The 23,302-nt window shown below is 27.0% G+C and overlaps 1 protein-coding gene across 1 annotated transcript; it reads left to right on the top strand.

Moving 5' to 3' along the window:
• Positions 1-598: 598 nt before the first annotated feature.
• On the top strand, positions 599-14,357 carry Phum_PHUM071280 (serine/threonine-protein kinase MST4, putative; the record flags this gene model as incomplete). Its single annotated transcript, XM_002423540.1, has 10 exons — positions 599-790; positions 1,130-1,243; positions 2,404-2,628; positions 10,470-10,635; positions 10,732-10,889; positions 11,748-11,933; positions 13,010-13,155; positions 13,486-13,702; positions 13,786-14,067; positions 14,148-14,357. 10 exons carry the CDS (start codon positions 599-601, stop codon positions 14,355-14,357), a joined length of 1,896 nt encoding a protein of 631 aa, XP_002423585.1.
• Between the last annotated feature and the right edge of the window lie 8,945 nt (positions 14,358-23,302).

Raw genomic sequence — 23,302 nt, 5'->3', positions numbered from 1 at the left:
TTTTGCATACAATTTTCAACCGTGACTGAATTGAATTCTCCTGGTATCTGGTGTTGTTGGTAGTTTACTTTTACGTTTTTTTTTTTTTTTTTAAATAATTGTTACGAAATTTTTTTAATAATGAATGGTTTTCTCTAAGAAGGTGTCGTCGTTTTCGTCTTTCACGTGGCAACAAGACGATTTATTCGCGTGGGATTTGTATGGTTTTTGAATTGAGAAATCGATAATATAATTGTTACGATAGCGAAATTTAAAAAAAAAAAAAAAACGTTTTGTTTTTGTTTGTTTTGAATGAATGAATGAACCGCACCTTACGAGATCGTAATCGATCGATTTTTTTTCTTTCTTTCTTTCTTTTTATTCCGTTAAAAAAAAAAAAATATTCAACATTCCATCGTTCGTTCGTGTCGAATCGATCGAGGTGAAAATTTCAAAGTTTTAAATTATTAAATTTTGCTTTCGCAGTGAAAATCGTTAATCAAAGATTTTTATTGTAAAAGGAATACGGGGGAGAAAAAAAATAAAAACTCGGTGAATATTTTGTAGTTGTTGGTGTTGTTGTTGTTATATTTCTGTGTATGATTTTGTAACAATAAAAATGAGGGGAAACGGAAGTCCCGTCGTGACTGAAAACTTGACTTACAACGATCCGACGAAAAATGGAAATTATTTCTCAAGACAGCAGCAGCAACAACAACAGCATTGGATGAGTCCTTATGGGAATTCGCACACTAAATGGCAGGGACCGACTTGGAAATCCGTCGGTTCCGGAAATCATCAGACTGAGACGGTGAGTTTTTCTTTCACCTTACATGCTCTCAACTTCTTTTTTTCCCCCCCCTTCTGGTAGTCTGCAGGGAAAAAAAGAGATATATATTAAAAGGTTTGTTAAATGTTGAACGAGAGGAAAAAGAAAAAAAGGTTGAAAGGGTTGAATTTAATTACATCATCCGCGTGTGAGATTCGTCAGACGGTTGCTACAGGGAAAAAGTTTTGTTACTGTTTAGCAAATCGGTATTATTATTATTATTATTATTATTATTATTATTATTATTATTATTATTATTATTATTTTAAATGTTTTTTCTCTCCTGCTTTTATTAATTTCTCTTTTGATAAATGATTTGAGAAAAATAACGAACGAAAAATAGTTCGAAGGAGTAATCTTTGCGACATTTTTAATCAGATCATTGGTCATCTCTCCGAAATTGTTTTCAATGGTAAAAATTCGTGCCAAAAGAAAGTCGACCAAATCTCATTAAAAAAAAAAAAAGAAAAAAAGCGAAACTAATTGAATAGTCACTTAAATATATTATTTGTGTAGTGGATAAGTTACGAAGAGAGAGGAAGGAAGGAAGGAAAAGAGATGAGAATCGAAATGAAGAGAGAGAGAGAGAGTGGAAGAAAGATTTGAAATCATCATTAAATATAATTCACGATTGAATCGAAAAAAGTTTTTTTTTTTCTTTTTTTTTTAATAATAATTTTATGTGCCGTCGTTTTGATTTAACCGAGTTAATAATGAAAATTTTTCTTCTTCTTTCTCTCTCTCTTTTTCAAATCCGTTTCGTGTTCCATATTTAAAAAAAAAAAAAAAAAAAAATGTCGGAATTTTTACTGAATAATTTACAAGAATATTATAATGTTTGTTTGTAAAGGTTCGCATTCGCTTGTTTTTCATATTAAAACCCAAAACTTTTATTTAAAAAAAATAAATTTTGTAAAAAAAAAAGGTTATTAAAATTAATTTAAAAAATTATTGTGACGTAAATGGCGGCGCCCAAAAGTTTAACAGGAAAATAAAATTTTTTTTTTTTTTAAATATTAAAATATCGAATTTTGCAAATCTCCCGCGTGATATTGTAGATGTAATGATGAAGTTGAAAGTTGAAATTTTTTCGAAGTTTCCCCCCCCCCTCTTCCCGGGGGAAAAAGGTGGGAACGGGGAGAAAAGGAATACGGGAAGGAGGGTGGGGTGGGAATTACAAAGGATGACGACGAGGAAAGGGAAAAGAAATTATTTTTTTAATACGTAAAAAACGAGAGAAATTGAAACTTTTTCTCCGACCAACGTTCGTAATTTAAAGTTTTAAAATGTTTCGTTTTTAAGCTAGTTTGTACGAACAAACAAAGTTTTTCTCCAAAATTTTTTTTTTTAAAATGGAAAATTTTTGGAAAAATAAACTACTGTCACGTAGAATCAAATTTGAAAAACTAAAAAAAAAAATTTTTTTTTGGGGGGGAAAAAGTCGATATTTGTTAAGAGAGAAAATTTTGACAGTGATATGTTATTATTATTATTGTTATTCGATTTTGGAATTTTTTTTTTTTCTTTTTTCTTTTTCTCTGCACGACAAAAAATATCACGTGAATAATTTTTCCGTTTTCTTTGTCTACTTGCAGCAGGTGGACCCCGAGTTGATCTTTACGAAGCAAGAAAAAATCGGAAAAGGTTCGTTCGGGGAAGTTTTCAAAGGGATCGACAACAGGACGCAACAAGTCGTGGCAATCAAAATAATAGATTTAGAAGAAGCCGAAGATGAAATCGAAGACATACAACAGGAAATTATGGTTTTGTCACAGTGCGACAGTCCGTTCGTCACGAAATATTACGGATCATACCTGAAGGTTCGTTATTATTATTATTATTTTTTCTTCTTCTTCACTCCTTCGTTCGAAAGAAAGGTTAATTTGTCTGCTCTCTCTCTCTCTCTCTCTCTCTCTCTCTCTCTCTCTCTCTCTCTCTCTCTCTCTCTCTCTCTCTCTCTCTCTCCCTTCAAAACAAAAAAATTTACATTTGTTCATAACTATCTCTTATTTATTAACGTGGTGGTAAATAATTACCAAATTCATTGTTTGTGGCATTTAGGTCGTGCAAAATCGAAGGTTAACGTGTTGTGTTGATGATAGTGTTTAATTTGTTTTTGTTGTTTGTTGTTGTTGATGTTGTTGTTGTTGCAGCGATTTCTCTTAAACTGTTCAATTACCCACAAAGTGAGTGATGGAAACGTATGTAAAAAAAAAAACGTATGAATATTAATCAGTTTGATGTTTAAGACAATTCTAATTATTATTATTATTATTAGAGTTAAAGTTAAAGTTAATTTAAATTAATTTAATGTGTTTACAGTCATTAAATTCGAGACGTGAATTAAATTGAATTTTTTTTTTTGTTTTCGTAGTCTGCAAACAAACGAGTGAAAACAAACAAATAATTCAGGTCTTAGATTTCGGTCATTATTTCTCAGCACGTCTTGTACGCGATGATGATTGATGGTGATGGAATATTTTTGGTTAAAATCCGTTTGTAAAAAAAAAAAAAAAACCCTTACCGTCGCATTTTTCTTTTCTTTTAATTTTTTTTTTTTTGTCAAGGTTATCTTGTGCAGAAAAATAAATTTGAAAAGATTTTTTTGAATGATGACGACGTGTAAAGGAAAACAAATTTTAAATTTCTTTTAGTTTGGTAAGAATAAGAAAAAGAAAATTGTCGAAAGGTCACGTGATAAATTGAAAATCTTAACAGCAGCATCTCATAAGCAGAATAAAATTACTTCATGAATAAAAAAAAAAAAAAAGGTCGAGTGAAATAGGAAAAGAAATAAAAAAAAAAAGAGAGGGAGAGAGAAAGAAAATGAAAGAAACAAGAGAGATGGAAATTGGAAAAAAAAAGGAAAAAGGGGAGGATGAGGGAGGGTAGTAGGGAAAGGGGGAGGGGGAACGGGAAAAAATGGAAAGAGAAAATCTTTTCTGTGGAATTTTCGAAGCGTTTTGGGAAAATTTCCAGAATATTTGGAGTCGTAACGTAACGGTTGACATCTTTTTATTTTTCCTTTCTCTCTCTCTCTCTCTCTTTCTCTCTCTCTTTCTTTCTCACTCACTCTGTCTTCTGCATTTCCTTTTTTTTTTTTATTGTCCTCGTTTATTCATTTCACGGTCACATTCGTCCGTAAGATTTTTCATTACTGAAATAAAACTTTTACTGGTTTTTTTTTTCTTTTCTTATTCCAATTAGTTTTTTTTTTTTCCATCGGTGATGTTCTTTTTAGTTTTAACTACCAACAGTTTTCTGTCGTACGACGAATATAAATATTCCTGCAGTGATATCGATCGAATTTGATTGTGTATAGTCGCAGTCGGAATTTATTTTAATAATTTTTTCGTTTATTTTTTTGTCCATGTTGAATTCTGTAGCGATCTTAAACGAAATAAACAGGAAGTAAAAAAAAGAAAAAGCCAAATTACGTTCTCGACGTTTTCCCCCCAATAAAATCTTTTTGTTTCTCTCTCTCTCTCTCTCTCTCTCGCTCTTTCTCTCTTTTTCTTTCTCCCTTTTTCTTTCTCCCTTTTTTCCAATAATAATAATAATTAAAACGTTTTCCAATTTTCAAATTAAATTAAAAAAATTTCCTTTCTTTCTTTTATCATCATCATCGTCGTCGTTGTCGTCGTCAACGACATCGTATCGCAAGGTTGTTTAGGTGACGAATCGCATTCCTTACTTCCTGTTTAAATTGTCAGGCGCGTTTAAGTATTTTATTTCCGGTCGTGTAATAATTATTGTCGTCTTCTTTATTTTTACGATTCATCTAAGGCACGATCGCATTTTTATTATTATTATTATTTTTTTTTTTTTTTTTGAGTTTTCTTCTTTTTTTTTTTTTATAGGTGTTGGTGGTAATGTTTATGTCATAAATTTTTTAATTTTTTTTTATGTTCGTCCGTGGAATTATTTATTGTTCGATTAGGGGTGCGAAACGTTCAGATCGAACGAAATCGACTTTTAATTTCATTCGCATTTCTCCGGGTTTCAGTCCTTTGAAATTTTCATTTATTCTCTTAGTCATTATTCATTTCTCAATAAAATAATAATAATAATAATAATAATAATAATAATAATAATAATAATAATGGCGGGTAAATTAAATTTGAGACTGGGCGAAATGTTTTTTTTTTTTTCCGCATGTGTATTGTATTAGGTAGGTTTGTAATGTTTTGAATTTCTTTTTAACCAAATATTATTGTTTTGCCTCCCACATCATCATCATTATTATTATTTATTTTTTTGAACAGTTTAAGAGTAGTTGCGGGGGTAAACATTTTGTTTAAACACTTTGGCAAATTTAATTTTTGATAAACTTTTTGTTTTTTTTTGTTTTTGTTTTCTATGTTTGTGTGTTAAGTATGCAGGAAAATGAAGTTCAAAAGGTTAAAAACATTTCGCGGTTCATTACGTAACGATTTCTATTTCAAAAAAAAAAAAAAACTGATAAAATATTGATTTTCCTTTTCTTTTTTTTTCCCAACGTCTGTGCTTTTCTTTTCTTATTTTGTACGATTGTAAAAAAAAAAAAAAAAATTTGATAAAAAGAAAATGGCGTCGCACGATGAAAATGAAAAAAGAGGAAGAAGAAAAAATAATCCTGAAAAATTAAAAAAGCTTTGATAAAAATGTCGAGATGTGAAATTTTTGTTTTTTTCAAAAAAATTAAAAGAAAAACAAGTTTAAATTTATTTTTTCCAAAAAAAGGGAAAATTAATATAAATTAATAAAAATAATAAGGAGAGAAAAAAAAAGAAGAAACGGCGCAAAAATATAATTTGAAAGAGTAAAAGCTTTTTTTTTTTATTTAGGAAGTTAAGTAACTTTTATATATTTATTTGGATGGTCGACTTTTCTTTTTTCCTTTTTTCTTTTTTGTTTTTTTTTTCCAGGTCAAAATGGCGTCTTTCGCATTTTAAAATTCTTCTTGTATAATTTTTCCCAAAAATTTATCTCGCGGGCCGTTTGCCATTTATTGTTCTTTTCATATCCTCTTTTTTATTTTATTTTATTTTTAATTTCTTTTTTAAAAAAAAAAGCTCGTGGCGCAATGACGCAAAAAAATTTATTAAAAAAAAAAAAAAAAAAAACGCGAGACGGTGTATTATGCAAGGAATGAAAAAACAAAAGAAAAGTAAACGTAGGATTCAAATAAAAGAATAAAATGTTTCACAATAAGGAAAGAAAGAAAGAAAGAGAGGAAAAAAAAACGATTTCTCGAATTCACGTTTTTCAAACTAAATCGATTAAATCGATTTATTTTATTAGATCGATTCGATCTCACGATAAATTTTTGTTTTTAATTTCATCAATTTATTATTAACTGTCGAAACTATTCTCCCCTTTTCTCTCCCTCCCCCTTCCCCCCTCGAGATGTAATTTCTCGATCGGATGAAGATGTATACCTTTTTGTTTTTTAATTAAGATTTTTTTTTTTTTTTTTTGGATCGATTTGTCTTTGAATCCTTTTTTGTGTGTGTGTGTGCGTGTGCGTGCGGCGTTGACGATGGATTAAGGTGAAATGCTTTCGTGAAAAATTTTTTTTTTTTGCAGTACATTATTACATTTTCCAATGCGTTTTTCCATACGTCCCTTCTAAAAAGTTTTTCTTTTCACTTTTATTTCCGAACGAAAAATATTTTCCTTATAATTTTAATTAATATTATTGGTTTTTGACGTTTTTTAAATATTTCGAATAATTTCAGCAGACGGAAATTAATATTATCATCGTGTTTGTTTTGTTGTAAATTGAGCTCGCGAGTGAGTGACTTCCTCCTTTTTTTTTTTTTTCCTTCTCTTACCGGAGTTTACAACATCCTTTCGGTTTATTTATTTATTCGATGTTTACTTTGTTTTTTTTGTTTTTGCATTATGTTTGCCTTTTTTCATTGGTTTCACTGTGTAAATTTTCAACCAAGTTTTTGTTTTATTAATTAAACGGAAATTTTTATTTATATTAGATTAGAACGTTTGTCAATTTCATTGTTTTTGCTTCTATTTTTTTTTCCATCTCTTTCTCTTTCTTTTTCTCTCTTCTTTTCCGTGTTTTAATAAAAAATAAATAAATCGTGTAAATTTTTTTTTTTAGAAATTTTGCGTTTTTTTTTTTAAATTTAAGTTTTAATTATTAGGTTTTTATCTTTTTTTTTTTTTTTTTTTTTTTTTTAAACGTAATTCGAAAGAAAATGTTATAGTTTTAATTTACAGTTAAGTATTACTTAGCCACGGGGTAATTGCAATTATCCCACGCTTGCCTCTCTCTCCCCTCTCTCTCTCTCTCTCTCTCGCGTTCCAACGGTGTAAAAATTTACTTTTCCTTATTTCTTTCTTTCTCTTTTTTTTTTTTATTTTTAAAATGTTTTCCAAAAAGTTTTTATCATCGTCAGTTTTCGAAAACCGTCATTATTGTCAGTCAGTCAGTCATCGACCTTTTTTTTTTTTTCAAATAGTCTCGTCGGGATGCCATTTTTTTTGTATTGATGCCAACGCGTCGCGCGCATTTGAATTTTTTTTTTAAATTTCAACGTGTTGTAACGTGCAGTCGTTTGTAAAGAATTTTAAGAAGGAGACAATTTTAAATTTGCTACTTGATAATAATAATAATAAGAAGAAGAAGAAGAAAGATTTTCCGCGTTTGACTCAACTTTTAAACATCCTGTCGGAACTTTTCTGTTTTTTTTTTTGACGCCTTTTGTTTACTTTTTCTTTGATAAAAAAGTTTTTTAATTTTTTTACCTTAGCTTCAAGGGCGATTGTGCGATTTTTTTTTTGTTTTTGACGTTTCAAACCTGTGAGTCACTAACGAATACCGCTTTTGCAAAAAAAATAAAAAATAAAAAAATGGTTTTGCCAATTTCGTGAATTGCGTGGAAGAAAAATAATGCGAGGATCACAATTTTAAAATATGTTGGTCAATCGAATGTTTAAATCTTTACGAACAAACGTTCGTCCTTTTTTTTCCTTGATATCAAATCACGATTTTATTCGGTACTACCATTAGAAAAACTTTACCTTTGACCTTACACGTTTGCCATTTGACCGCATTAAAAAAAAAAGAAAATTTATCTCGTTTCGCTCGCTAAACGAACGTCTCTCGTTGCTGCTCTCAATTCAAAAAAAATCGTTATTTAATTTTCTTAGTTTTTTTGTCTGTTTCTTTCTGTTTTTTTCTCCTTCGTCATCACCGATGAATGATTTTTATCTAATAATAATAATAATAATAATAATAATAATACATTCTTCGGTGCAGTTAACCCGAAATATCTTCGAACCGTTATTTTTATTTTTCGAAACATTTTTTTTTTTTTTTTTCGTACGCCGTACCGTCGCCGTAACGATTCGGGTTACATACATTTTCTATATCGAAAAAATAATAATAATTTTTCTCCCCTCACTGTTATTATTATTATTATTATTATTACTGTTACTACTACTACTACTAATAATAATAAAAAATGCGAAACGTGCATTTTACGAAAATTACCAATAAATGGTATTTTATTGTCGAAACGTTGAAAAATTTCATGGAAAAGTAGGTGGTTTCACGGAAAGGTGACCGCAGTGATTTTGAATTAAACGTCTCTTGGTGTTGGCACCACCACCACCACCATTATCCAGTCACTTTTTATACTTTTTCCTAACCGTGATTGATGATGAAAAACAAAATGAATTATTTGACTTATTTATTCCTTTCTCCGATTAGTTTATTTCTCTTCTCAGTAAAAAAATTTGGAATGTTTGCTTGGTCCGATTCGTTTTACTTTTTTTTTTTGACTCGTGTGCGTTCCTTTTTCTTAAACGAATTCAACTTGCATTTGAAAAATAAATAATTATTATTTTAATTTAATTTAATTCTTTGGAAGAAAAAAAAAATGGAAGACGGGAAGAAAGAGAGGAAAAGTAGAGGAGGTAGGGAGAGAGAGAGAAAAAGAATGGTAGAAAGGAAGTTGAGAAAAAAAAAAAAAAAACAAACATGAGAAAAACATTTTTTTAAAGAATAATATTAATAATAATAATAATTTTAGTTTTTATGTAAATTACAATAATTAAAATTCACGAATTTTTATTTATTTATATATATATATATTTATTTATTTATATACATATTTATTTTTTTTCTCTGTCATGATTATGGTTTACTGACGCGTTAAAAGTTCATTGTAAGTTTCATTTTATTTTTCAACTTTTTTCTCTCTCTCTCTCTCTCTCTCTCTTCTTCCCTTGTGGTTAACAATATCATTGTTTTTCATCCTTGAGGGTGTAATGAGTTTCATTATTATTATTATTACTTCAAATCGAATTTTCTTCTACTTTCCTGACGCTCGCTTATACAATGTCCAGAGATTTGTTATTTCGTTTATTATTAAATAAAAATTTGCCATCGTCCAAATGAAATTTATTTAAGGATAAAAAAAGTTTTTTTTTACAAGGACGAATGTCTTACTAGCATAGTAATAATAATAATAATAATAATAATAATTAGAATTTAAATTTGGGAAATTGCCTTCTCGATTTTTTAAACAATAAAGTGAAAATTACGCTAACAGGTTGCGTTTCAGGTTAGAGAAAATAACGAATAAATAAATAAATAAATATTAAAACAAATATTAAATATTATGATCGTTATCATTATCATTATTATTATTATTATTATTGTTTCCTCTTGCACCACGCAGAAATTTTGTATTTATCCATTCGAGAATGGAAAACCCTCGTGTGAATGTTGAAATCCTTGGTTGATTTTTCACAAAACCTTTTTCAGTAATTGAACAAGAGGTATCGATCACTCGATGCAATCTTCTCTTCAAGGCAATAATATTATTATTAGTATTATTATTATTATTATTATTATTATTATTATTATTATTATTGTTGGTTTTCGTTTCGATTAATTCTGTAGTAGACTGATTGTGAATGAACCGTAACACTCCTTTTCACGTTTCCAATCGATTTTTATCTTTAATCTAAATCAATCTCGAAATGCGATTCGTGCGATTTCATAATCATTCTTTAGTAGAATTTTTGGAAAATTCGACAAAAGAAAAAAAAAAAAAAAAGGAAAAAAAGGAAAATTCGATAAGAGAAAAAAAATTAATTGAAATTGTATGGCGGACGACGGTACAAAAAATAAATTGAAACTTTTTTTACCTTAATTTAGTGATAAGGTTAAGAAAGAAATTCTTTATCAAACGGTCACAAATTTCAAACGTTTAATCGATGGTTTTTCTTGTCGTCGTATGAAAGTAAAGGGAATGGATTTATTATTGTTTTCTCTCTCTCACTCTCTCTTTCTCTCTCTCTCTCTCTCTCTGTCTGGAACTTTCCAAAATCATTAAAAAAAAAAAAAAAACCGCTAACGTTTCGAAAATATTTTTTAATATCTTACTTTTATTATTAACTTCAATTTATTTATTTTTCTATTATTATTATTATTATTAGTGGAGTTAGTTTGGAGTGAAAAAGAATTATTATTATTATTATTACTTTTGTTTTTTTATTTTAATTCCACCATCTTTTCTTTTTTATTTTATTTTATTTTATCACGCTCGTTGAATTTTTATGATTTAATTTAATTTTCTCATTTTCCATGTCCAGGTTCGTTGATTAATTTTTTTTTTTTTCATTTACGTAATATTATTATTAACAGGGTACAAAACTATGGATAATAATGGAATATTTGGGTGCGGGTTCAGCTTTGGATTTGATGAAAGCGACCAATTTCGAAGAAATGCACATAGCAATCATTCTTCGGGAAGTACTCAAAGGTTTAGATTATTTACATAGCGAAAGAAAATTGCATAGAGATATAAAAGGTAAGCGGATGAAAATTGTTTTCTTTTTTTTTGTGTTTGTTTTTGGAAAACTCGTGATTAAAGCTGTTGTTTTTTTTTCCCCTCCCACTAAAATAGCGGCCAACGTACTTTTAAGCGAAATGGGTGACGTGAAATTGGCCGATTTCGGAGTCGCTGGACAATTGACAAACACGACGAGTAAAAGAAATACATTTGTCGGAACTCCATTTTGGATGGCACCCGAAGTCATTAAGCAATCGGCATACGATTCAAAGGTAAGAAACGATTGAAGAGTTTCCTAAATGTTCGAAATGTAACGAATCGCAAAGGAAAATTAATTTTTCCCGGGGGGTGGGGGGTAAAAATTATTATTATGGGATAGCGTGTGATAATCGATAGAGTAAAATTAAGTAATTTTTTTTTCCTAATCTCTCTCGTAAATCTTCGAACTTTATTTTCCTTTGAAAAGGTAAAAGGAAAAAAAAAGAAAAAAAAATTCTTTTGAAAAGGAAAAACAGGTGAGAAATTTAGAAAGTAATAAGAAATGTGTACAAAAGACACGAGGAGGTAAAAAAATTCACGGAGAAAGATAATTAAAAAAATTATTATTATTATTATTATTATTATTATTATTATTATTATTATCGTTGTTTTTTTTTTTTTTAACACTACTTTATTGCGTCCAATGAAACGCCATTGAAATTTTCATCTGCGTAATAATATAAAATGCGTGGATGTTGAATTGACCACAAACTTGCTTAACCAGACGCTGATTATTTCCCTTAAGGCTTTCTTTCTCTTTCTCTCTCTCCCCCCTCTCTCTCTCCATCATTAATCTCAATGTTTGAACATGTTTGTTACTTCACCCGGTAAATCTAGTTTTTGCAATTATTATTATTATTTTTTTTTTTTATATAATTTTGTTTTTTGGACAAACCGTTTCATCGTTTCCTATAACCTCAACCCCGATAATAAGGAAATCCATTAATAAATAAAAAATCTGTGTCAAAATATACGGCAAACCCATTTTGGAAGTATTAAACGCGGTATAATGATAATAATAATGATAAGGGGAGGAGGAGGATTAAATTTGTTATTAAATTTTTAAGTTTTTGATTGATTTTTTTTTTCAGGCGGATATTTGGTCGTTGGGCATCACAGCCATTGAGTTAGCCAAGGGTGAACCGCCAAATTCTGAACTTCATCCCATGAGGGTTTTGTTTCTCATACCAAAAAATAATCCTCCACAATTGACGGGAAATTATACGAAACAATTTAAAGAATTCGTCGAAGCTTGTTTGAACAAGGATCCGGAAAATGTAAGTAAAAAAAAAAAAGAGAGAGAGAGAAAGTGACGGTAATGAGAAAGAATTAAAGAAAAAAGGAAAGAAAACAAAACAAAACAAAAGGTTGACATGCTCAGAATCGTACGTACGTCATTTGTTGGGTCGTAAACGAGAAAAGCTTGTTAGAGTTGAAGAAAAAAAAAAAAAATTTTTTTTTTCTCTCAGCAACGCAGAAACTCAATAAAATAAAAAATATAAAATTTTATTATGTTTTTTTTTTCAATGGAAAAATGGTCGATTGTTTCCATTGTTTAAGAAATCGCGCGACTCCAAAAATTTTCTTCTTTCATTTTTCATTCTTTCCTTCTTTTTTCTTTCTTTCTTTCTTTCTTTTTTCCTTTTTATTCCCCTCTCATTTTGAACGTTTATTATTTATCCTTTTTTCCCTGTTTTTTAATGTCTCTTTCTTTTTCTCTCTCTCTCATTTTTTTTTCCTTTCATACCTTCTAGCTTTTTTTTTTTTGTTTCGCACTTTAAACCTTTTGGCTTTTACCAGAGCAAACAAAAGGCGATTTTTTTTTTTTTATTAAATTCATAAAATTTTTTTGACGTTACTTTTTCATAATTTGTCTCGGTAAAAGTTTATAATTTAATTTAGTTTTCCCTTCCCCTTCCTCCTCCCTTTCTCCTCCTCCCCATCTCCTATAATTTGCTCGTTGGGAGAAAAACAAAGAAACGAAGAAAGTAAATTTTTGTCGATAATAAAAATTAAAGATGGGAAAAAATAGAAAATTTTCTTTTTTTGATCGTTGAAAAATTGAATTTAATCTTTTGTACAAACTCTTTCTTTTGTTATTCTTTCAAGTCGTCTGAACAAAAAAAAAAGAAAACAAACAAAAAATAAAAATGTGGCGCCAAATGCTAGCGAGCAGCGAGCAAACAAACAACAACAAAAACAACAACGACGACGACGACGACGTCAAATGAAAAACAAAAAAAAAAAAAGAAAATTAATTTTGTCCCTGATTTTTTTTTATTTTGCATGAAAATGTTCTTTTTTTTCTGAACGAAATTATTATTATTATTTTTTTTTTTTTTTTGTATTTCAGAGGCCGACGGCGAAGGAATTATTAAAATTTTCATTTATAAGAAAAGCTAAAAAAAATTCGTATCTCGTGGATTTAATCGATAGGTATATTAAATGGAGAGCTCAGAGAAATGAAGAAAGCGAAACGGAATCAGAAAATTCAGACTCGTAAGTTAAAATAAATTTTTTTTTTTAATGATAATTGTTTATGAATGAATGAATGAACGAGAGAGAGAGAGAGAGAGAGGGTGGGGGATGATAGGAAAATAAAAACGTTTCTAGTATAACACAGAAGGGATGGGGGGGGAAGAGTCGAAAAGTAAAAAATTGACGTCGACGTACGTACGTAAGTTTAAATAAACTTTTACAAAAAAAGGGGGTTGTAGGAAAGAAATTATTACGAAGGGGATGAAAATGAAATGAAAGGATTAAGAAATTGACTAACAAGCGTAAGCGAAAAAACGTTCGTGTTTTACTATTTTTGTTGTCGTTTTTCAGGGAGGAATCGAAACCCGATAGCGACATGGACGAACCCTGGATAATGACAGTCAAAGGCGTTCACTCGTTACAAATTCAAACAGGTTCTCATTCGAGCGAAGAAACGTCAAATCACAAAACGACGTCAAAAGTTCAAAATGGTTTATCACCGGTCAAAAGCGAATCACCTCCGAAAGATTCTAATTTGAATCATTATAGAAATGAAAAGGTTGTGCCAGTGAGTATTATTAGAATGAGGGAAATCCCACAACCTCATTCACGATGACGATGATGATAATCATTTTTTTGTTTTTTACGCAGTCGTCTCGCTCTCATGGCGCTGTTACAACAAATTCATCATCGGCAACAACAACAACCGCAACAACCGACAATCGTAAAGAGGCCAAGGAAAAGAGAAATTCAAAAGATATAAATTTTATATCAGAGCACAGAGGGGATCATCAGGAAAAGTCATCGAATTGGAAATCGGATATGAACAATGCGAACAGCATAAGTTCGAGCAGCAACAGTAAGTTAGGTGTAGTACCCAACAGTATTCGACCGTCTTCATTCACGGGCGTCGTGTCACCCCTCATATCCGAGGTGAGTTTTTTCCCCTCCCTTTCTTCCACCCCTTCATTTAAAATTTTTAACGTTTTTTTTTTTGTCGAATGATTTCTTAGCTCGAAAGAAGACACCTGTACAATTCGCATTCGCACGATTCCATGCATCAAAAACCCGACGTGATAGAAGAATTAAGAACGGCTTTCGATTTGGCTGAACTTTCGAGTCCGGGATTTACGGATTTGTTCGTCAAAGAACTCGTTCAGAAATTGGTACCTTCAATTTCGGATATTCGATTGAAAACGTTCATGGACAAACTGACAAGGTAAGGAGAAGGGGATTTAAAATCCCGTTCCTTTTTTTTTTTTTTTATTATTATTTTTTTTAACGCTTGCGAACGTTCAAGCCGTTCACTCGTTCACACTCATTTGTCACTTTTATTTGTTTTTTTTTATTTTTGTTGTGTTGTTTTCGCTGTTGTGATTTTTTTTTTTCTCCATTTCAGTTTTTCCAAAATCAAACCTTCTTAATCGTGATATCCATCGTAAACCATGCATAAATAAATAAATAATTTATACATATGTTTATATTATTATCATTATTATTATTATCATCACTATTATTACGTTATAATTTTTTGTCTAACTTGTAAAAAAAATGTTATCCAAACAATTGACAAATGAAAAATAATAATAATAATAAAAATAAAAAAAAAATTCTGAATGGAGAGTCGACGACGTAAAAAAAAAAAAATGAATCCCGTAAGTTTCTATTTGATTTTTTTTTTGTCTCTCGTTTGTCGGCATTCGTTTGTCGTATCTGTTTGTTTGTTTTTGTTTTTTTTTTTTGTTTTCTTATTATTTATCGCATTGCAATTTTTTTATTACTGTTGTTATTGTTTTTTTTTTTTTTTCCAGTGAATCGTCGTAAAAATGCTGTAATATGATTATTTCAAATTTTCTACGTCGACACAACAAACAAACGTGAAAAAAAAATGTACGAAGGATAGAGAGAAAGAGAGAGAGAGAGAGAGAAAGATGAAGAGAGAGGGGAGAAGGGGGGGGGAAATAAATGAAAGGATTTCATGTTTTTTTTTTTTTATTTCGAAAAGAAAAGAGAAGAAAAGAAAGAAAGAAAGAAAGAAAACGTGTGGTTGTTTACTTTCATTTTTATTTTATTTTATTAATTTTTTTTTTGTATTATTATCATTATTATTATTATTTTCTTTATTCATTTTAAATATCTGCCGTTTCCGCTGAAACAAAGGAAAAACAAAAAACAAAAAAAAAAAATGTGAATGATGACGTATTGTGAAAAGTTCATGTTGGTTTTTGTGTTGTAGTTATTGTTGCTGTTGTTTTCATTTTCTTTCTTTTCATTATCAAAAAAAAAAAAAAATTGCCATTGATGATGATAACGTTTTATTCATTTTATTATATACATATATATTTTTATTATTATTATTATTATTTTCTTTTTTTTTTGGTTTCCCGAGCGATGGATGACGTTCGCCCGGATATTTGTTTAATTATTATTATTATTATTATTATTATTTTCGAAATAGAAAAATTTTATTTTTATTATTACATAAATCAAAAAAATTTTTTTTTTTTTTTTTGCGTTTGCGTTTGTTGCATATACACGCGTTGTCATTGCACGCTCTGATTGATTACGGTTGTTTTATTATTATTATTATTATTATTATTATTATTATTATTATTATTATTATTATTATTATTATTATATATTTAAATATTATTGATTTTTTTGTCTTTCGGGAATAGACTGAAATAATTATTTTAATAATAATAAAAAGGGGAAAGACTGGAAGACAAAATATATTAATTTTCAATCGTTTTGGTTTTTTTAAATTTATCATTATCATTATTATCATTATTATTATTAATTTTTTTTTTTTGGTAAAATTTCTATATATTTGTATGTGTAAAAAAAGGAAAAGGGAAAAGAATTTTCGATTATTTATTATTTATTTTTATTATTTTATTAATTTTTTTGCAATGATAAAATTATTTAATTTTCACGCCCCGCCTCGCGTGTCCCGCCCCCTCTTGTCCCTCCCGCCCCTCCTGTACCTCCCTCTCTCCCGCCCCCTCTTGTCCCTCCCGCCCCTCCTGTACCTCCCTCTCTCCCGCCCCCTCTTGTCCCTCCCTTTTTCCCGCCCCCCATGAATTATTTTTATACAATTGTACATAAAGTATGTGATTGAGAACTTTGTATAATAATAGAAATATATTTATATATATATATATATATATATATATGTGTGTGTGTGTGTGTGTGTGTGTGTGTAAAACGTATAAGAATACGAAAATATATATATATAAATAATTAAAAAATTTTTTTTTTAATAATATTGTATTATTTAAAAAGAATTACGATTAATTTTATTGTTTTGTTTGTTTGTTTGTTTGTTCGTCTGTTTGTTTTTTTTTTTTTTTTTTTACTGTGCCAAACGAATCAAACAATAAAAAAAATTTAAATTAATTGAATGAATTTTACGTAAAATAATTATTTTTTTGAGGGTAAACGTACGTGCGGATTTTTTTTTCTTTTCTTTTTTTTTCTTGCATTAATAATAATAATGATGATGATGATGATTTTCCAAGATTTAGGGTCTACGATCCCGTATGGGGATTTTTTTTTTTGTTTACGTTTGGCAATTTTTATTAATTAATTATTCATAACACACGCGATTATGATAAATTTAAGAAATGAATCATAATATAACGAATTTTAATTTTAAAAAATTAGTCAAAATTTATTATTATTAATAAATAAATAAATATTTTCAAAAACGATTATTAATTAAATAAATAAATTAATTAATTAAACGAAATATAAATAAATAAATAAATAAAATTGTTTGTTATTTAAAATTTGTTATTTAATTGTTAATAATTTAAAAAATTAAAAAACTAAAAAAAAAAGGAAAAATATTTAAAAAAAAAAAGAAAAGAAAAAAAAATTATTTTTTTATTGTTTAATAATAATAATAATAATAATGATGATGGTGATGATGATGATGATGATAATGATAATAATGTGGAATGTTTAAAATGGTCAACCAAAAACGAGTGTGTGTGTCTGTCTGTATATAATATATACATAATGTAAAAAAATGTGTTAAACGGTTACGATTGAGATGGCAATAAAAAAAAAAAAGAAAACTTTTATTTAGTCGATAGATCGATTAATCGATCGATCGATCTATCGATTATAATAAATATATATGAGTGTTGATGTTTTATTGAAAATTATTAATTATTTATTTTTTATGTCGATTGGGGGTACGTTATTTTTTTAATTAAAAATGGTGAATAAAAAAAAAAAAAAACAAAAAAAAACAAAAATTTATATAATAAAATTTTATTATTCTTATATAATTACTATTATTATTATTATTATTATTATTATTATTATTATTATTATTATTTATTTATTTTGAAAAAAAATGAAAATTTAATTTTTTTAAATTAAAAAAAAAGAAGCTAATTTGATGATAATAATAATATTAATTGTATTTCAATATTTTTCTTAGGGATTTTTTTTTTTTTTTTTTGAAATATTTTTCCATTATCAGAATTCATTTTAAATATCGAAATGAAAAAAAAAACAATTATTATTATTATTATTATTATTATTATTAATATGTAAAACAAAAAAAAATAAAATTTTAAAAAATATTTATTTATGATAATGATAATGATAATATATATGTCAAATAAGAAAAAAATAAAAAATTTTTAATGTATATATTGTAAATGGTAGATAATTATTATTATTATTATTTTTAAGTAAATAGGTACAAGTATTAGGCCTAATGTCAAGAATTAATTAATAAAATTGTTGCCTCATTATTTTAATTAAAAAAAAAAAAAAAAGAATTAAAAGAAAAAAAAGAAAAAAGAAACAAAAAAAAATTGTATTTTTTTAAATAATGTATAAAAATAAATAAATAATAAAAATTAAATAAAATAACGAATATTATACATATATAAATATATATAAATAAATAAATATAAATAAATATAATAGTAAAAACATGAATTAATTTGTCACGAATGGTTTTTATTTGTATAAAAGAAAAGAAAATGTGTGTGTCGGATAATAAATGAGAAATGATGAGAGAAGGTAGACTTTGATTTTTGATTTTTTTTTTCTTAAAAAGTTATGTAAACAAGTCATCAGATTGTTTTTTTATGATTTCATTAAAATTCAGAGTCTATAGCAAATAAATAAATGTAAATTTGCTTTTTAATAAAAGAAATAATATAATAACAATAAATAAAATGTTTTATTTAATTTAATTTAATTTTTCTTTTCTTTTTAAAAATATAGGATTGATGTCTTTGAAAAGAATAATGGAAAATTGCAAATTTGAAACGTCTAAATATTATTTTGTCAAATTGTCTAAATAATAATAATAATAATAAAAATAATGTTAATTACACTAAAATTTGAGTTTTTGTATATAATTTTCTTTTTCTATTTTAAAATAATTTTGGAAAATTTAAGGATTTGATAATCATAATAAGAAAGCTATCATTATATTGAATTGCTGTTATTAGATTTATATTTATAATATTTTACGTTAGGCTTATACCTACGGTTTAATTATATAAAATTAATCATTGAAAGTATATTTAAGGAAATACGTGAGAAAAGGGAAAAAAAAAAGTAGTATAAAAATAAATAAGAGAAAGTAAATTTTACATAACACTTACCATGGCGTTTGTTTTTCGTTAAAATTTGTTCGTTATTTCATAGAGTAAAAAAATATATATGTAAAAATTAACGGAGGCTTCGTTAGCTAAGCTCACTGCTTTTTTACATAAAAAATAGAAAGAACGTAAATTTCTAAATTCATCCGCACATTAAATATGGTGATTCGTAGTTGATGGTTACTGTTGGTTAACTTAATACTTAGTACTAACTTATTTAAATATAAAAAATGGGTCGTTCGAGATCCCACAGTAAATCTCCTAGAAGACATAGTAAAAGTAAAAGCTCTCGTAAACGCTCAAGATCTCGAGAAAGAAGTTCTAGAAGTCATAGTAAACATGGGGACCATAAACGAGACAGGTCGAAAGAAAGATCTTCTAAATCAAGGTAATTTTTTTTTTTAATTAATTTTAAAAAGATAAAGTTTTTTAAATGACAATTAATTATTTGAATTTTTTTGAAAAACATATAAGGAAATTACATAATATTATTATTTTTAATTTTTTAAGTGCATCTCAATCTCTGAAAATTCAATTAACCTCTCATTTAACATTTTTGTATGAAATAAAATTAATTTAATGTGGAATTAAATTTATATTTAATTGTTATTTTACAATCGGGCTTTTTTCTTCTAGAAAACGTTCCCATTCAGAATCAAGCACAACAAGTACAGATTCTGAAGTTGTTAAAGTTTTACACTGCAGGAAGAAAAAAATGTATGAAGTTGAGCGATTGGCTGGAATGGAGAGACAGAGGTTTGTTAACTGTATAGTTAGTTAGGCTTGAGTTAAAACTCTCGAGTATTTACTTTATAGTGAGAGGAATGTATTCATTCAATTTTAACATTAATATTTATACTGTCAATTTCATAAATGGCTTCTGCTAATAAATTATTGATTACCATATAAGTGAAATTCATCATTCATTCATTAAATATTCATTATGTTACTTTATTAGGATTTTGTGACCTGAGCCTGTAATACTGCCCTTGAATCATTATAATGATGAAATTAATTTTTAATTACTAATATTATAATAAAATTCACTACATTAATATAATATTATTACAATTAAATAATAAATTTAAAAAAATTAACATTCTTTTTAAAAAAAAAAAAATTTTTTTAAATATCGTCTTTTACGATTTAAGTAAAATTGAAATAATCATTCATCGAATAGAGCAAAAATTTTCTGTAATTACGATTAAAAATTTTTTTGGAATTTTTTAATTTGTGAATTTTACATACTTTCCATAATTGATTTTTCAGAGGTTGATTTATAGTTAAAATAAAGTAAAAAATAACAGTTAATAAAAATATTTTGTAAAGGTAGTTTGCATTTTACAATGTTAATATTTGATATTGAAGGTGTTTGATCGATTTGATTTTTGTGTGTCGCAACAACGCCAGCATTAATTAAAAATGCATTTAATTTTTATTTGTGTGCAGAAGGACAAGAGAATTAGAACAAAGAGTTGTCGAAGAGGAAACAGCGAAAAGAATTGAAGAAATGGTTAAAAAAAGAGTCGAAGAAGAACTTGAAAAGAGAAAAGATGAAATTGATGCAGAGGTAGAAAAAAGAGTGGAAGAAGCCAAAAGGCAAATGGAAGCACAAATGATGGAGGAAATGGAAAGGAGGAGACAAGCACAATTGGAATTGGAAAAAAAAAGAGAGGTAAACAAAATTTTCAATGAAAACCACCAAAATTCTCATTCAGTTCAGAATAAATTATTTTGGACTGAAAAAAATTTTTTTTTTCTTTTTTTTTTTTTTTGATTCCATGATCAAAAATTTTATAGGGGGAACTTAAAAAAAAAAAAAGCTAATCGCAAAAGTAAAAAAAAAATTAAGTTTTTTATTCTCACGTTAATTTAATTGTATATATTTATTTGTATAGATATTATAATTGAAAAAACGTTAATAAATTATTCCCTTTTATTATTATTATTATTATTATTATTCCCCGAACGTTAGAATTAATCAATGAAAAGTTTTTTTTTTTTTTTTTCAATCAATCATTATTTATAAAAAAAGGAAAACTTTTTAGGAAAACAAAACGGTTTTTTTTTTTTATTATTATTTTTTTTTTATTAATTGTTTAGCCGAAAAAATAATAGCAATAATAATAATAACTTTTATTTTTTAATTTAAAAAAAATCTTCTTTTTGTATCATTTTAACAATTTAAAAAAAAATCTTTTCAATTTTTTTTTTTTTTTTTTTTTTTTTTTATTTGTTGTTTTTCTTTTGATTATAAAAAAAAATTGTAATTATTCCCGAGTTGATAAGCCCGGATTAGTATGTCATTATTATTATTAGTATTATTATTATTATTATTATCATTATTTTTACTTTTATTATTTTTATATATATTGTTTTCCTTTTTTTTGTTTTTATTTTTTTTTTTTTTACAATCATTTTTTATATAAATTAGAGACTGTACGAAAAGACTGTTGGCAAAAAAAAACACAATTTCAACTCTAAACCTGTCCAAATTGTTGTTTGTAATCATTTTTTTTTTTTGGTTTCTGTTAATTTTCGAACGTTTTAATCGATTTTCAATTTTTTTTCCTACCAGTTTAAGGCACGAGTGTACGAAAAACAAAAAAAAGTAAAATGTTCTATTATTAGATTTGGTAGTTACTAAAATAATAATAATAATAAACTTAATTTGATATGTATCACTTTGTTTATACCGTGAATAACTTTATGTTAAACGGTTCAGAGGTTTAGAGTTGAAAAAAAAAGAATAATAATAATAACAATAACAATAGTAAAAAAAAAAAAAAAAAAAAAAGCAAGAAACAGTCTCGAGTTCAGTCATTCTTTAGCATAAGAAGAATCAAGGCAGTAGTTAATCAGTTATCGAAGATGAAATAAGAGCGAGAAGGTGACCGAGGTGAGCCTACCTGATCTAAAATATCATCAACGGAGTACAGGTATTTGATTATACATACATACATACATACATACATACATATACATATATGTACATACATTCGTATATACATATATCTATATGTAATAAATAATTTCTTTTTTATTTATTTATTTATTTACTTATTCAATCAATTCTCTATTAATAATTTGTTTGAAAGAAAAAAACAAAAAAAGCTAAAAAACAAAAGAAAAGAAAGAAAAATTTTTTTTAATTCTGTCACTTTTTTTTTTTTTTTAATATTTGTTGTTTTAGTAAATTTTTCTACGGATTATTCCCATATACTCCGACAAAATCAATTTAAAAAAAAAAAAAAAAAAAAATCGATCGATTAATTGATCGTTTAATTGATTGATTCATCGATCGAGATAAAATGAACGAATGAATTGTTACAGTGATAAGGAAATAATTATTGTGTTTTTTTTTTGTATTCGAATGAATGGCAGAAAAAGAAAAAAAAAATTTACGGGGGAATTGCTTGACCAAAGTAATAACGACGACGACGACAGTGAGGGGGGGCCCCCTCCCGTTGATTTTTCACGTTTTAACTCGTATAAGTTTGTAAAAAGCCTTATGGATGTTAAGACAAGTTTTACGAAAAGAACTACTAAAATTAAAACTACCACTACTACTACTACTACAACAATTATTTCTACTATTGCTTCTATTTTTGCATTCGGCTTCTTCTTTTCCACGTTTTTAAAACAGTTACCATTTTGAATTACATCTCAAAGGGTTTTAGACCTTTTTAAAAAAAAAAAAAGACGAGGGTGGACGAGAGTTTTCCTTCCCGATTTTCTTTTTTCCCATTAGGAAAAGAATAGGGATAAGGGAAGACAAAAAAAAGGAGGGAAAATTATACGAGTGTGTTTGTTTGAAAAATGAAATTTATTTTTTGTATGTTCAATATTGAAAGTATTGATTCAATTCAATCGCCATTTTCATTCGGATTTATTGATTCATTTTATTGATTTATTGATTGATTTTTTTTGTTTATTTCCAGATTCGTGTGAGAGAGAAAAAAAAAAAAACATTGATTTGTTTAGCGATTGCGAAAATCTATATGAACTATATATTTATTTATTTATTTTTCTTTTGTCATTTTGAGAATGTTTTTTTTTTTTTTTTTTTTTTTTTTTTAATCATTCTTTTTTATAAATTTTTATGTTATTTCTATGTGTTGTTGTTGTTTATGAATATAGGTGAAGGAGAAAAAAAAATATTCAATTTTTTTAAATATAAATATAAATAAAAAGAATTTATTTTCTCATAAGCATACGTATTTTGTTCTTTTACAAACGTAGTTTCTTATATTTTTTTAGGAAGAAGAATTGGCTAAAAGGCAAGCGTTAGAAGCCATCATGGCGGAAAATAACAGAAAAATCGAAGAAGCACAAAGAAAATTGGTGAGTTTTATTTTATTTTTTTTTTAATAAAAATCTTTTCGAATTCATTTGAGTAAAACAAAATTTTTTTTTTATTATGAATTACAGGCGGAAGAAAGACTTGCTATGGTCGAAGAACAAAGAAAAATTGACGAAGAAAGGCAGAAATTAATGAAAGAACAAGAGAGGCGAATAAAAGACGAGCAGAA

This window comes from Pediculus humanus, genomic scaffold (assembly GCF_000006295.1).
Source record: "Pediculus humanus corporis 1103172107423 genomic scaffold, whole genome shotgun sequence".
NCBI classification, from domain to species: domain Eukaryota; kingdom Metazoa; phylum Arthropoda; class Insecta; order Psocodea; family Pediculidae; genus Pediculus; species Pediculus humanus.
This window is presented reverse-complemented; position numbering and strand designations above follow the sequence as displayed.